Below are 13,331 nucleotides of genomic sequence, written 5' to 3' on the forward strand. Positions count from 1 at the left end.
TTAACCTCTTGCGATGAGCAAACCCGTATCCGGGAGCGTAATCATAGCCTCAAATTCATTAGCATAACGCAACGGACATAAATACCCCTAGAAACTTTTCCTAATCATGAAAATCGCAAATGAAATAAATATATTCAAACACAAGCTTAGCCTTTTAACAACACTGTCATCTCAGATTTTCAAAATATGCATTTACAGCCAACGCTAGACAAGCATTTGTGTAAGTTTATCATGGCATAATGCTATGCTGGGCTCTGCTGGCAGGAGGCAACATTTTCACGAAAATAAGAAAAGCAGATGCTTTCAGATGCTTCGACTCAGGAGACGGTTAGATAGCAAATGTTCCTTTTTTCCAAAAATATTATTTTTGTAGGCGAAATAGCTCCCGTTTCTTCATCATGCATGGCTGAGAAATCGACCGGAAAATGCTACAAATATAACGCCAAACTTTTTTCAAAATTTGCTCCATAATATAGACAGAAACACAGCAAAGTTGTTTAGGATCCATCCTCAAGGTGTTTTTAACATATATATTCGATAATATATCCGTCGAGGCAATTGGTTTCTCATAAGAAGCGATTGGAAAAATGGCTACCTCAGTATTTTACGCAAGGTTTTCTGCGTGAGACACCATGTGACCACATACCATATGGTCCCTTACAGCCATTCTTCAATGGAAATGCCTAAAAATACGTCACAATGCTGTAGACACCTTGGGGAATACGTGGAAAACGTAAGCTCATTCGTAGCTCATTCACAGCCATATAAGGAGTCATTGGCATGAGGCGGTTGGATTTTGACACGGGTTTCGCCTGGAACATCAGTTCTGTGGCACTCACTGACAATATCTTTGCAGTTTTGGAAACGTCAGTGTCTTCTTTCCAAAGCTGTCAATTATATGCATAGTCGAGCATATTTTCGCGACAAAATATCTTATAAAGTATAATATATAAAGTCAAGAGAAGAAAAGGCCTAGGAGGAGAGATCACTCGAAATTATTCGGTTGACGGTTTTGTGTGGATTAATTGTCAGAGTAGAGGACCTTGTGCATTTCAGGTAAAATAACACAATGTTTCTCAGGACAAATTAGATGGCAACAGCAAGCTTGCTAAATTGGCTTTTTACTTGTCCACAAATGAATGTAATTGGTTCGGAGTTTGTTTTGATATTTTAACCTGCGTGTTGTGATCGCGTTTGGTGTGGGGGGACAAAATACATTTATACACGATGGCGCACCTGCGCAGCCAGTTTGGGTTCCGTGTTAGACTGGACAAACAGCACTAATGCACTGCATCAGGCTGTCCATCCCAGTCTTAATGCTGTTACATAACACTGTCGGTCACTGTGGAGGATAAAGGAGAGAACAACCAAGCTAGGGTTTCTGAGTGAGCGAGAGAAGCCGATCACAGCTACAATGATCAGGGCTCAGTGGCACTGTACTGTAGCCAGCCAGTGAGCTAACCATCTGTAGGAGTGGGAGAAAAGATTTGTTGCTAAATTGCTACTAATGCTAATTAGCCCCGGGCCTGCTGATGATGATACGTCTAAGTGGTATCTAATGGTAGAGGCTAGCTAATGCTATGTCTAACAAGAGCTTGTGCTAGTGTGTGTGGGGTGCTTTGTTGACACATAGACGAGGGTAGACGAGTCACATTGATGTAACACGAAATGCACTACATGGCCAAAGGTATGTAGACCCCACTTCAAATATGTGGATTCAGCTATTTCAGTCACACCCGTTGCTGACAGTTGTATAAAATCGAGCACAGAGTCATCCAATTTCCATAGACAAACATTGGCAGTAGAATGGCCTGTACTGAAGAGCTCAGTGACTTTCAACGTAGCACCGTCATACGATGCCACCTTTCCATCAAGTCAGTTTGTAATATTTCTTACCCTGCTACAGCTGCCCCGTCAACTGTAAGTGCTGTTATTGTGAAGTGAAAATGTCTAGGAGCAACAGCGGCTCAGCAGCAAAGTGATAGGCCAAACTAACTCATCGACTGTCCTTAATTGCAACACTCGCTACTGATTTAATTATATATTTTTAATCCAAACTGCCTCTGGAAGCACAGTCAGCAAAAGAACAGTTCATCGGGAGCTTCATGAAATGGGTTTCCATGGCAGCCAAACACAATCCTCAGATCACCATGTGCAATGCCAAGCGTCGGCTGGAGTGGTGTAAAGCTCACCACCATTGGACTCCATATTAATGCCCATGATTGGACTCTATTAATGCCCATGATTTGGGAATGAGATATTTGACGAGCAGGTGTCCACAAAATGTTGGTCAAGTTGTGTGTGTGTGTGTAGCCTAGGCTAGACACACACAGTTTTGTACAGCTAACCTTGTAGGGAGACACATTTCAGTTCCATTCAAAGTCCTATTTTCCCTAACTCTTACCTTAATCCAAAAATGTAACCTTAAACTTAACTCTAAACCCAGCTTTTAAAAAAGTTATATAAGCTTTTATTTTTGTTTAAGAAAATCTAAATTGTTGGTATTCCTGATTCTATATATGATCATGAGTCATAATGCCCGATGGGAGCACCATCAAAAATAACACTGGATTTTATTAAAAGAAAACACTCAATGTGTGCTTGAAATCAATATGTAAACATGGCTCAGACATAGTATAGGCCTATGCTATAATACTTTCTTACAAACAGAAAAATATGGGCACTTGTGACTGTGTAGCACGTACTTCTCGTCTCTCAGTCCGGGGAAATGTGATGGGCTGTAGCCCTGGAGGTCCATCCATCAGTAGTAAGCACAACACAGGGTGTGTGGGCCAATTCATTGACAACTTCAGCTTTGGCTTCTTACTGTGAATTTGGAAAGTATTCAGACCCCTTGACTTTTGTAGCATTACAGCCTTATTCTAAAATTTATGAGGATCTTTTTTTTTTTGGATCAATCTACACCCCATAATGACAAAGCAAAAAAGGTATTTAGGAATGTTTGCTAATTTATAAAAAATGTTAAACATCTTATTTATGTAAGTTTTCAGACCCTTTGCAATGAGATTTGAAATTGAGCTCAGGTGCATCCTGTTTCCTTTGATCATCCTTGAGTTGTTTCTACAACTTGATTGAAGTCCACCTTTGGTAAATTCAATTGATTGGACATGATTTGGAAGGATACCAAAACACCTCCATTCTTGAATGGAATGTCCGCCCAGCCAAACTGAGCAATCGGGGGAGAAGGGCCTTGGTCAGGGAGGTGACCAAGAATCCGATGGTCACTGACAGAGCTCCAGAGTTCCTCTGTGGAGATCGGAGAACCTTCCAGAAAGACAACCATCTCTGCAGCACTCCACCAATCAGGCCTTTATGGTAGAGTGGCCAGACATAAGGTACTGCTTAGTAAAAGGCACATGACATCCCACTTGGTTTGCCAAAAGACACCTAAAGACTCTCAGAGCATGAGAAGCACGATTCTCTGGTCTGATGAAACCAAGCTTGAACTCTTTGGCCTGAACGCCAAGTGTCACATCTGGAGGAAACCTGGCACCATCCCTACTGTGAAGCATGGTGGTGGCAGCATAATTCTGTGGGGATATTTTCCAGAGGCTAGGACTGGGAGACTAGTCAGGATCAAAGGAAAGATGAACGGAACAAAGTACAGAGATCCTTGATGAAAACCTGCTCCAGAGTACTGAGGACCCCAGACTGGGTCAAAGGTTCACGTTCCGACAGGACAACGACCCTAAGCACACAGCCAAGACAACGCAGGAGTGGCTTCGGGACAAGTCTCTGAATGTCCTTGAATGGCCCAGCCACAGCCTGGACTTGAACCCGATTGAACATCTCTGGACAGACCTGAAAATAACTGTGCAGCAATGCTCCCCATCCAACCTGACAGAGTTTGAGAAGATCTGCAGAGAAGACTGGGAGAAACTCCCCAAATACAGGTGTGTCAAGCTTGTAGCATCATACCCAAGAAGACTTGAGGCTGTAATCGCTGACTAAGGTGCCTCAAAAGTAAAGGGTCTGAATACTTATATAAATGTGATATTTCCATTTTTTTTTATTTGTAATAAATTTGCGCAAATTTCTAAACCTTTTGCTTTGTAATTTTGGGATATTGTGTGTAGATTGTGGCTGGAGAACTTTCACGAGGTGCTGAAACCTACTATTCTTCTCAACCACCGAGAATGGCTCATATCCACCGCCATTAACATACCGATCACTCTTGTCATTTCTGTTGCCCGATCAGAATCGACTGTGAGTAGCTACTTGAATGCAGAGGGGAGACAAAGTTGTTCTTTTGCATTTCCGTCTTGCTCCGCTTGTAGGAATACTGAGGTTATGTCGTGAAAGTTTAAGATATTGGCAGCTGCATAAGCTATTGTTGATCAGTGGCCAAATATTTTTAGTGTTTTATCCACAACTCCCTGTCCATTGCTGTTGTAATCTATTGAGAAACCAACATTTTCCCAAACTGTAGATTTTAAACGTTGATAGAGAATCCTTCTGATTTATCGACCCTACCACTCGCCATCGTACAGAACTAGTTCCCGGCTCCGCCTCCAAAAAAAGGAATTTTAAATGCGGCATATTAAGACTCCAATTTGATTACAATGTGCGGATAGGCTCTGTTTCAACAGAATAGCCTGAAACAGATTTACTCCAGGCATACAACACAGCGTAGACATAGCATATAGACCTCGTGGTTTTTATGTTTATATATATTTTTTTATGTATTCATTCGGGTTCACAGTGCGGACCGAACCGAAGTCCCCAATACCGAACGGTTCTGTATGAATACATGTACCTTCTACTGTATTCTGTAAGTTCCTTGGCAGGACAAGGGTTTCCCCACCAGGGACGGTGAAGATGATGATTCCTGTGCTGTATGTTCTCATCCTGTCTCCAGAGCCATCTATTTTGCTGCGTACTCCAGTGCCAAAGAGAGACTGAATGGAGTGTTTCAGCCAGACTCTACACAGGTCCACATGGTGTCTGCTGGCTTGGCAGGTAACCACACCAACCTCACCCACTTTCTAACACTATACCATGTAGTCTTTTTTTAACGCTTTTATTTATAGATTTTTCATTAGTAGGTATACTTTTCAATCATCCATTTTTTCTGTGAGTATTCAGTAAACTGTAGCTAGGCATTTTGGATGATAAGCTAACCTGGAGAGTCATGTGATGTGACTACTTCTAATGTGTTGGTCAGACATGCCAGAGAGCTGCACCTGACCAGTGGCAAGTCCAGTCAAACCCAGACTGACTAGTTCTGTAGAGGTCCCTTACCTTCCTATTCTAGGGTTAGGTTTCTATATTCTAGTCTTGTGCTACAGTATATCTGCCCAGCAGCTCTCAGCCTGTTGGTTCCTGTGACAGCTCCTCATATGACCTAATCCTCTAGCCGAGTGGCTAAACTAGTTTGACTCGAGGCGTCCCTCTGTCTTTCCATCTGCATTTTGTTAGGACATTGTTGATTTTTCAAAGGCAAGGGAGTAGAATAGTATATTTGTTGTTGAGGTTCTGTCTACAAACCCTTCTTCAAGACAAGTCTCAGGTAGGCCTAATATAATGCAAGAGCTCAAACCTAGGCCTCCTGTACACACACTGAATCATCTGTTTCCCCCTGGCCATTATGCACCTCTGCTTCAAAGTGACAACTCCATGTTAAACCTGGCATATCAGGCTGATGCAGGCAGAGCAACTCCCTGGCAGGCTGATGTAAGCAGTACTAGACATGGTAAAACCTTATTTTGGAAGATCGACTAAACAGCCTTCCTAGACGCAAGCTGGTTTCATACATGTTGGTGACATGAGATGTCCTGATGAAGGTCCACTGACTGGAAGCTCAGCCACAGTTAAAGACATTTGCATCTGACTGGAAGTATGCAGAGACCTTTTCCCTTTTTCTCCAGTTTTGCCTCCAGCAAAAGTATGTGGTAGATTCTACCTATTATCATAAAATTATATTGTAAAACTCCAACTTGTACAGTATTACACACACACACACTGGCCTTTTCTAGATGAGGAAATACATTCTCTAAATGTTTATTTCTGTCCAGTGTCAGTGATCCTAGGAGCAATATGTTATGTAGCCTAGACTCCTGGCTTCTACCCTTTTAGAATTTAGGTCAAGCAAGCTGGGCTTTTAAAGAGCACTGCGTGTTTCTGTAATAGAGGACCGGGGAGGAACGTGATCCAGATCCCTCCAGGTGTTTTTGACAGGTTTACGTTAACACCCTTTCCCTCTGAGCAGCATGGCTCGGTCCTTCCACCATTCAAATCAAGGCCCAAATACTCCCTCTAGTGGCCACTCCATTAGGTGCAGCTACCTGTAGAACCAGTATTAGCCACAACAGGCTTCTTTCTCTCTGTGATGCAGGAGCTCAGGGAGGGGAATTAGACTGGCTCTGGTATGAGACTGGTGTGTTGATAGGCTGGTGAGAAAAGAAGCCTGTTTGCCATTGGTAGAGAGTTGTGATACAGAGAGCTCATTGGTACATCGTAGATATGTGCTACAGAGAGTTGTGTGGCATCTGCAGAGCTAGGAATAACCCTGAGATCAGTGTCAACATGACTGCCAGGCTAAAGCAGTCGAACACTGAAATTATTGAAGTGTAACCTTACACACACTAACATGCTGTCACAACACAGATATCCTAGGCCTTGTCATACTGTGGTATGTTCATGAGCTTGTCTCTCTCTTAAAAACGTGTTGACAAGGTTAACAGTTCTTCATTTCTGGTGGTTTTAAATTCCTTTTAGGGCTGATGCCCCAGTGAAGATTTGGACAGTGTTTTGTTCTGCAGCTTGGTAGACAGACACTCCTGGTGTTGGTGGTGTTTGTCTGTAAAGTTAAGTGTCTGAATCAGAGCTCTTGTCCTTCCTCTCAGGGTTCACAGCCATCACAGCTACCAACCCTATCTGGCTCATCAAGACTCGCATGCAGCTGGACTCCAGGTAAACACACATGTCTGAGTCAGTAGTGGCTAGAGGTGGATTTAGGATGTGGTGTCGGTGTACAGCGCAGCGCCTCTGTCGTTTGTACCATTAGTAAATCCTTTTCCGCCTGCCTTTCATAGGAACCGCGGGGAGAAGCCCATGAATGCATTTGAGTGTTTGCGGCGGGTGTACCAGACAGAAGGCCTGCGAGGGTTCTACCGGGGAATGTCAGCGTCCTACGCTGGAATCTCAGAGACTGTGATCCACTTTGTCATATACGAGAGCATCAAGCGGCGCATCCTGGAGGCCAAGGCCACGCAGCACATGGACGAAGAGTCGTCCAAGGATGCCTCAGACTTTGTGGGGATGATGCTCGCCGCTGCCACCTCCAAGACCTGTGCCACATCCATTGCTTACCCCCACGGTGAGGGCACTGCATCCTGGGAGCAGGAGTGGAGGATGGGGGGGGGTTTATAGTCCGTCATGTGTTTGTAGTCCTTAGACTAGTTAGAACCTGTAGTTAGTATTGGTTCCAGTATGGAATCTAGTACTGGGAAAGTATTTATTTAAAATGTACCAGGAAATGAGCGTGCTCCTCTCCCTTTTCCCATCTTTACAGAAGTGATCCGGACCCGGCTACGGGAGGAAGGCACCAAGTACCGTTCCTTCTTCCAGACTCTGACCACGGTGCCCAAGGAAGAGGGCTACCGGGCGCTCTACCGCGGCCTCACCACCCACCTGGTGCGCCAGATCCCTAACACCGCCATCATGATGTGTACCTACGAACTAGTGGTCTACATGCTAAACGGTTAACCTTTGTCCCTTGACCTACGACCCCAGATTAAACCCTAGAGAGATGGGCCTACGCCCCACGTTGGACCAATGGCACAAAGAGACCCCCAAGAAACAGGAGAGGGACCAGGTACTCATCTCTCACACCCAGTCCCTCCATCCTGTCTAAAACGAAAGCAAATTGTCCCAAAAGCACCCTGTTTTGGGATGGGGGTTGCGTTGTTTTCAGAGGTGCACGACACAGGAAGAGGGGTTGGTAGACAGGAAATAGCCATGTTTGTTTTGGGGATATGGTTTAAAGGTGTTTAAAAAGAAGCAGTGTCATTGAAAATGAGTTCTTAGGAGCCCTTTCTCCCTCATTTTCTTGCCCTCTCTTATTGTCTCCTAAATAAGCTGCTTTACAAGAGCATAGCTTACTGGAGCAGATACAGTGGGGAGAACACTCCAGCTATTTTAGTCTAACAATGTTAATCATTTCTCTGGTTTGTGTGTCAAGGGGGCAGTAGAGTAGAGGCTTGTTGAGTGCAGTGAGGTCTTAAGAATTGGGTTAAAGGTTTGAGCGAGGTGGATAGGGGATGTGCCTTGCCTTGCGTGACAACTTCAACTGACCGGTAAAGATGCACAATGATGAGGAAGAGAAGCAAAGGTCAAACCAGCCCGTTTCTGGATCTCATTAAACCACAGTTGGACCGCAGGCATTCAGAACCACACAATGCTGGTCGGGTCCGCATTGCACTCAGGACCAAGCCTGGTCCCCTCCACCCCAGGTCAGCAAGCTCACAGGTCATCCCTACAGCCAGGTCTAACGTAACCGCTGGCTGGCTGGCCGGCCCTGACTAACACTAAGGCTTGAAACTCAGACAGCAGTCTTTACAGTGCTCTCTTTGTGTGGATGTTCTGTAATGTGGGTGATGGTAAGAACCTTTTGACCCACTCCCTCATACCACCCAGACTGACCAGAATCATCTGCCATTTTAAACTACTTGAATGTTAATCAACACAAGGAATAACAAACGAAAGACTATGGGAGCATTGTCTCACATCATATAGCAACTTTGTGTAAATATTCTAAGAGAGAAAATGCATAAAAAGTTTACGAACTCAACACAATTCTGAAATCGTATAAGTGTCTTCATAAGATGTAACATTGTTGCATTTTCCTACCCAGTCATGGGAGTTTAAACAGTTTTTTGGGGGGAGATTGGAGGGTGAACCTCAAGGTTTCCCCTCCTCCCCCCTTTGACATACAGTATTGTGTGATTTCTTTCTGCACTTTTCTATAGACCTGCTCTGACCTCTAGTTGCATCTCTTCTTTCCCTGCCTCAGAATCCACATGTTACCAATGAGACTATCCTCTGTCTGGTGTTCACTTTGGGAATAATATATGCCATTTAGCAGACGCTTTTATCCAAAGCGACTTAGTCATGTGTGCATACATTCTACGTATGGGTGGTCCCGGGAATCGAACCCACTACCCTGGCGTTACAAGCGCCATGCTCTACCAACTGAGCTACAGAAGGACCACCAGATGGAATTCTCTTGTGTACGTGTGTGAAATGCTACACGATAAGGAGACCCTGTGTTGTCTATCCCCATACTTTATGCAGTATGTGTTTTTACAAGTTGACTACATTTGAGGAAAAAAAAAAAATGTATGCCTTAAACAGAAAGATGCTTGCTGTCTACTTTCCACTCCCTTTATTTAGCTGTTTTTCCTGTTATTTTGAAACTGTGAGAACTCAATGTTCACATTCAGTCTTGTGTAACCATAGAGACGACCTTACCTACTGACCTTTCCCCACTCACATGATATGAGCACAAAGAGCCTTCCCAGCACATGTAAGCATCACTGCAGCCATTCAGTCAAATATCCACAGGTCACACTAATGCTAGAAATAAGAATTAGGTTCATAACATGCTTACTGTTCCTTAAGAGGGGGTGCACAACCACATTTAAGTTGCACCTGTATTAGTCTGTCTCACTCGTCATAATTCATGATTTTAGAAACATTCTATTCTTACCGACTTTAAAATGTCAATACATTTACCATTAATTTCTATTGGGCACAAAATAATCTGAAACACAACCAAAACAAACAGCAAATGCATCAAACACATTTGTAGTCGTAATCTTGACGTAATCATTGCATGCTATGAATATGGGGCCAAATACTTAACTTTTTACTACACCTAAGTGCATTTGTCCCAATACTTTTGGTCCCCTAAAATGGGGAGACTGCCAAAAAACAATGTGTCACTGTCCCAGTACTTGGAGCTCCCTGTATTATTTTTTTAATTGATCCACGAGGGCCGCCAGTTGCACATCCCTGACCAACATGTGCATGTTTCTACATTGGGTCTGTGTGCTTATAACCAGAGACATTTGGTACTCTGTCCTTTCACATGGGTCTGTTCTCATCTTGTCCCTGAATGTCTGTATTGTGTGTTCGAGAGCGTGTTTCTGTTCCATATGATTCTTGACCTGCTCTTTTTTATTTTGTAGGTGTGTGTCAGAAGTATGCTCTGTCATTAATGGACTGTTTTTCCATTTGTTTCCTCTAATTTGCTCGTGAGGTCTTTGACCAGCCTCCTAGATGCGTGGCTGACTATGCATTCTTCTCACACCCCTGGTTTGGAAAACAAATTTCCATAAATGGGAAAGGGTGCTCGGGGCAATTGTGTGGTTTGATTGTTTCCAGAAAATGTCTAACTTTACCGGCAAGGAAAGAAACCGTTCACTACTGTTTTTATAACCAGCAGATGGCAGTATTGACTTCAGGTGCCTGCAGCAAACTACCAAGTCGCTTATAACAAACACACCCAAGTTTCCATTTGTATTAGTGGTATGTACGGGATACATGGCATACACCATCCAACTAAATGCTTACGTGCAGTTTCTTCACAGTGCCACAAAAAGAAAATAAGAACAAAGTAAATGGCTCCGTAAAATATTTGATCATAAGTATAATACAGGAAGGCACAATTTATAGTCCAATATGTGTTTGAGGTTTGGGCGGGGGGGCAGGTGTTTAAATAGTGCAGTATTTAGCGATCATAAGAGTGTGACAGTGAGTCAGTCCAGTTGAAGTGGTGCTAAAAGAATGACTGTCATGGGTCTACTGATGTTGACATCAGCCAGACACTGAACAGAAAAACAACCCTCCCACAGCTCCATACATGACATGTCCTTTCAGAGAAATTACCTTCACACAATACCCTCTACCACACGGTGGACGTCGAACGGCAGTGAGGTGCTCATTTGTCAAATTCTCTATCAATAAAGTCTACTTTCTTCATATGGTTGTCATTGATGTCGCAGCAACAATGTATTGTAGTTGAAAAGGGCAATGATTCCCCAGTCCATACTAACACAGTACTTCAGTAGACTGATTTCCCCCCCGCCTAGTCGCTTTGGTTAGTTGACAATGGCCCCCAGGTCTATTCACAGGCCAGTGTGTTGTGACCACACCACAGCTCTGGGAAGACGAGATGCCATGTGCTGCTAACCTCGTGTTAGTGGTTCTGCCAGTTGTATTCCATGCCTGCACTGACCACATTCAAGGCTATTTAAAATGTGATTGACAGTTACCTACTTTCTGTGTGTCAGTGGAGGACGGCTCATAATGTCCATAACAGCGCAAATGGAATTGCATCAAACACCTGGAGTTTGATACCATTCCAGTAATTACCATGAGCGTGTCCTCCTAAATTAAGGCGCCACCAACCTCCTGTGGTGTGTGTCCTGTCTACAGGGCTGACTATGAGGAGTCTACCCGTTGTTTAAAGATCATTAAAATAGGTCAAAGAGAAGTTTAGCTTTGAGAAGTCAAGCACTCATTCATTTGATCTGCCTTAGAGAGAACTTTTACACCACGCTCTGAAGAAAATAACTAAACGAGTATACATTTTATATCTTCCCTCCATGCAAGACAACAGCCCTTCAACCGCTACATTCTCCCCCCCCATCTCCAACCTACATGTCACTCACTACAGGATGAGAGGGAGGGAGAGGAGGAATGTTGATAGGACATCATGGAGTGTGAATACAGTAGAAGGGACAGGTGAGGGGAGAGATTACACCTTTCATTATGAAAGTGATGGAAAGAACAGCCATAAGAAAAAGGAGAGGAGAGTGCAGACAGTAATAATATGGATGATGGAAAGCTGCTTGGAGAGGGTGAGTAGTGGGGCGAAATAAATGGGTTGAGTAGGGAGGGGGAAGATTACGGAAAGGAGAGAGCCAATAGCCACCGTTGTAAGATTATACCCCAGTCAACTGGATAGACTAGAGCTCAATTGTAATCATAGCAGTGCAGCTGCCACAACACACTCAAGAAACGGTGTATCAAGGATAAGCCCTTTTAAACAGGTCAAACAACTTCAGTTTTTATCCTGATTTGATCCTACGTTTCCGCGAGGGAGTAAATTCATTACGGAGTCGATATTCCAATACCTGGTTTTAGCCTCACGAATTGTGGTGTCCGGCGTCATGCCCCAAAACCGTTCTCATCCTTTCCTTCAAATCCTCGCTTCTCAACCTGAATTTCAGCACAAAAGCCTTCGCCTGAGATCCATGTGGTAGAACACCAGTTATGTACCCTTCTGGTAATGGGCAGGTAACTATGGCCCTGCAAGACCATCCTTACCAAGCCTTCCTAGAGGGAGGATGATTGTAACCATTTAGGGACATTTTTCCTTCCCTACAACCACTTGCGTTAAATCATCTCATCATGACCACTTTGCTGTTGCTTGGCACTCTCGTCCTGGTGAGCGCACGCACTCGTCCTGGTGTGATTTTTCTACAGTATGAGCAGAGACAGATTTATGCTGTAAACCATGAAGGGTTTTTTGAACAGTAAAGCTGCTTTGTCTGAACTGTGATCGCAACAGGCTCTGTTCAGCCTACCTGCCCCATGGGACATCAGGATCACAAAACATTACTGAGACTAAATATCAAATACATGCAGCCAACTACAGCATCAGATTTTAAATCACAGTTAGAGAAATTCAATACTATAGTTTTGGTTCAAAGGCTTAGTGTGTGAAGGTGCTGGGCAGCATTGCGACTTCCCTTCATTTGGATGACACTGACACGCTGAGGTGACAGTAGGTCCAATTGGGGAAAAAACACCAGTATGTTGGGTTCAGTTTTTTTTTATTCACATTTAAAAAGATGCTCATTGCAGCACATTCCTCAATCAGTCTCTCTCAGTGAGACTTCCTGTCTCAACCGGGTCACTTCCTGTTCGGCAAATAGATCTTAATACAATAGAAATAAACAAAAGCCTCATTCATAAAAAGAGAAAACGTATTTAAAAGAGGATTATCACCATCGGGATAAGAACAGGAGGAGTGAAAAAACAAAGCAGCATATACATTTTTTTAAACAGTCTCCTGTGACAGAGGTGTCGTGTGCTTTCTCTGAGCAGGCACAAACAGTAATAGCAGATTGGCCCTCTGATCAACTTCAATCAGCTTTAACACACACTGACTGACAACATCCCAGGGTATGTCCACAACGGCGCACTACTGATCAAACGTAGCGCACTACTCCTGATCAGGCTGATCAAACGTAGCGCACTACTCCTGATCAGGCTGATCAAACGTAGCGCACTACTCCTGA

General features: G+C 43.7%; 1 protein-coding gene across 1 annotated transcript in view; it reads left to right on the top strand.

Annotated features, from left to right (window-relative positions):
- LOC118374953 (solute carrier family 25 member 36-A-like) overlaps positions 1-11,004 on the top strand; it is a 25,969-nt gene extending 14,965 nt beyond the window's left edge. Inside the window, exons 4-7 of the mRNA XM_035761454.2 lie at positions 4,880-4,980; positions 6,867-6,933; positions 7,056-7,339; positions 7,535-11,004. Coding sequence (XP_035617347.1) covers positions 4,880-4,980; positions 6,867-6,933; positions 7,056-7,339; positions 7,535-7,728 — 646 coding nt within the window. The 3' untranslated portion in view covers positions 7,729-11,004. The remainder of the gene's footprint in view (positions 1-4,879; positions 4,981-6,866; positions 6,934-7,055; positions 7,340-7,534) is intronic.
- The last annotated feature ends 2,327 nt before the right edge of the window (positions 11,005-13,331 follow it).

The sequence above is a fragment of the Oncorhynchus keta genome, chromosome 18 (genome assembly GCF_023373465.1).
Source record: "Oncorhynchus keta strain PuntledgeMale-10-30-2019 chromosome 18, Oket_V2, whole genome shotgun sequence".
Classification (NCBI taxonomy): Eukaryota; Metazoa; Chordata; class Actinopteri; order Salmoniformes; family Salmonidae; genus Oncorhynchus; species Oncorhynchus keta.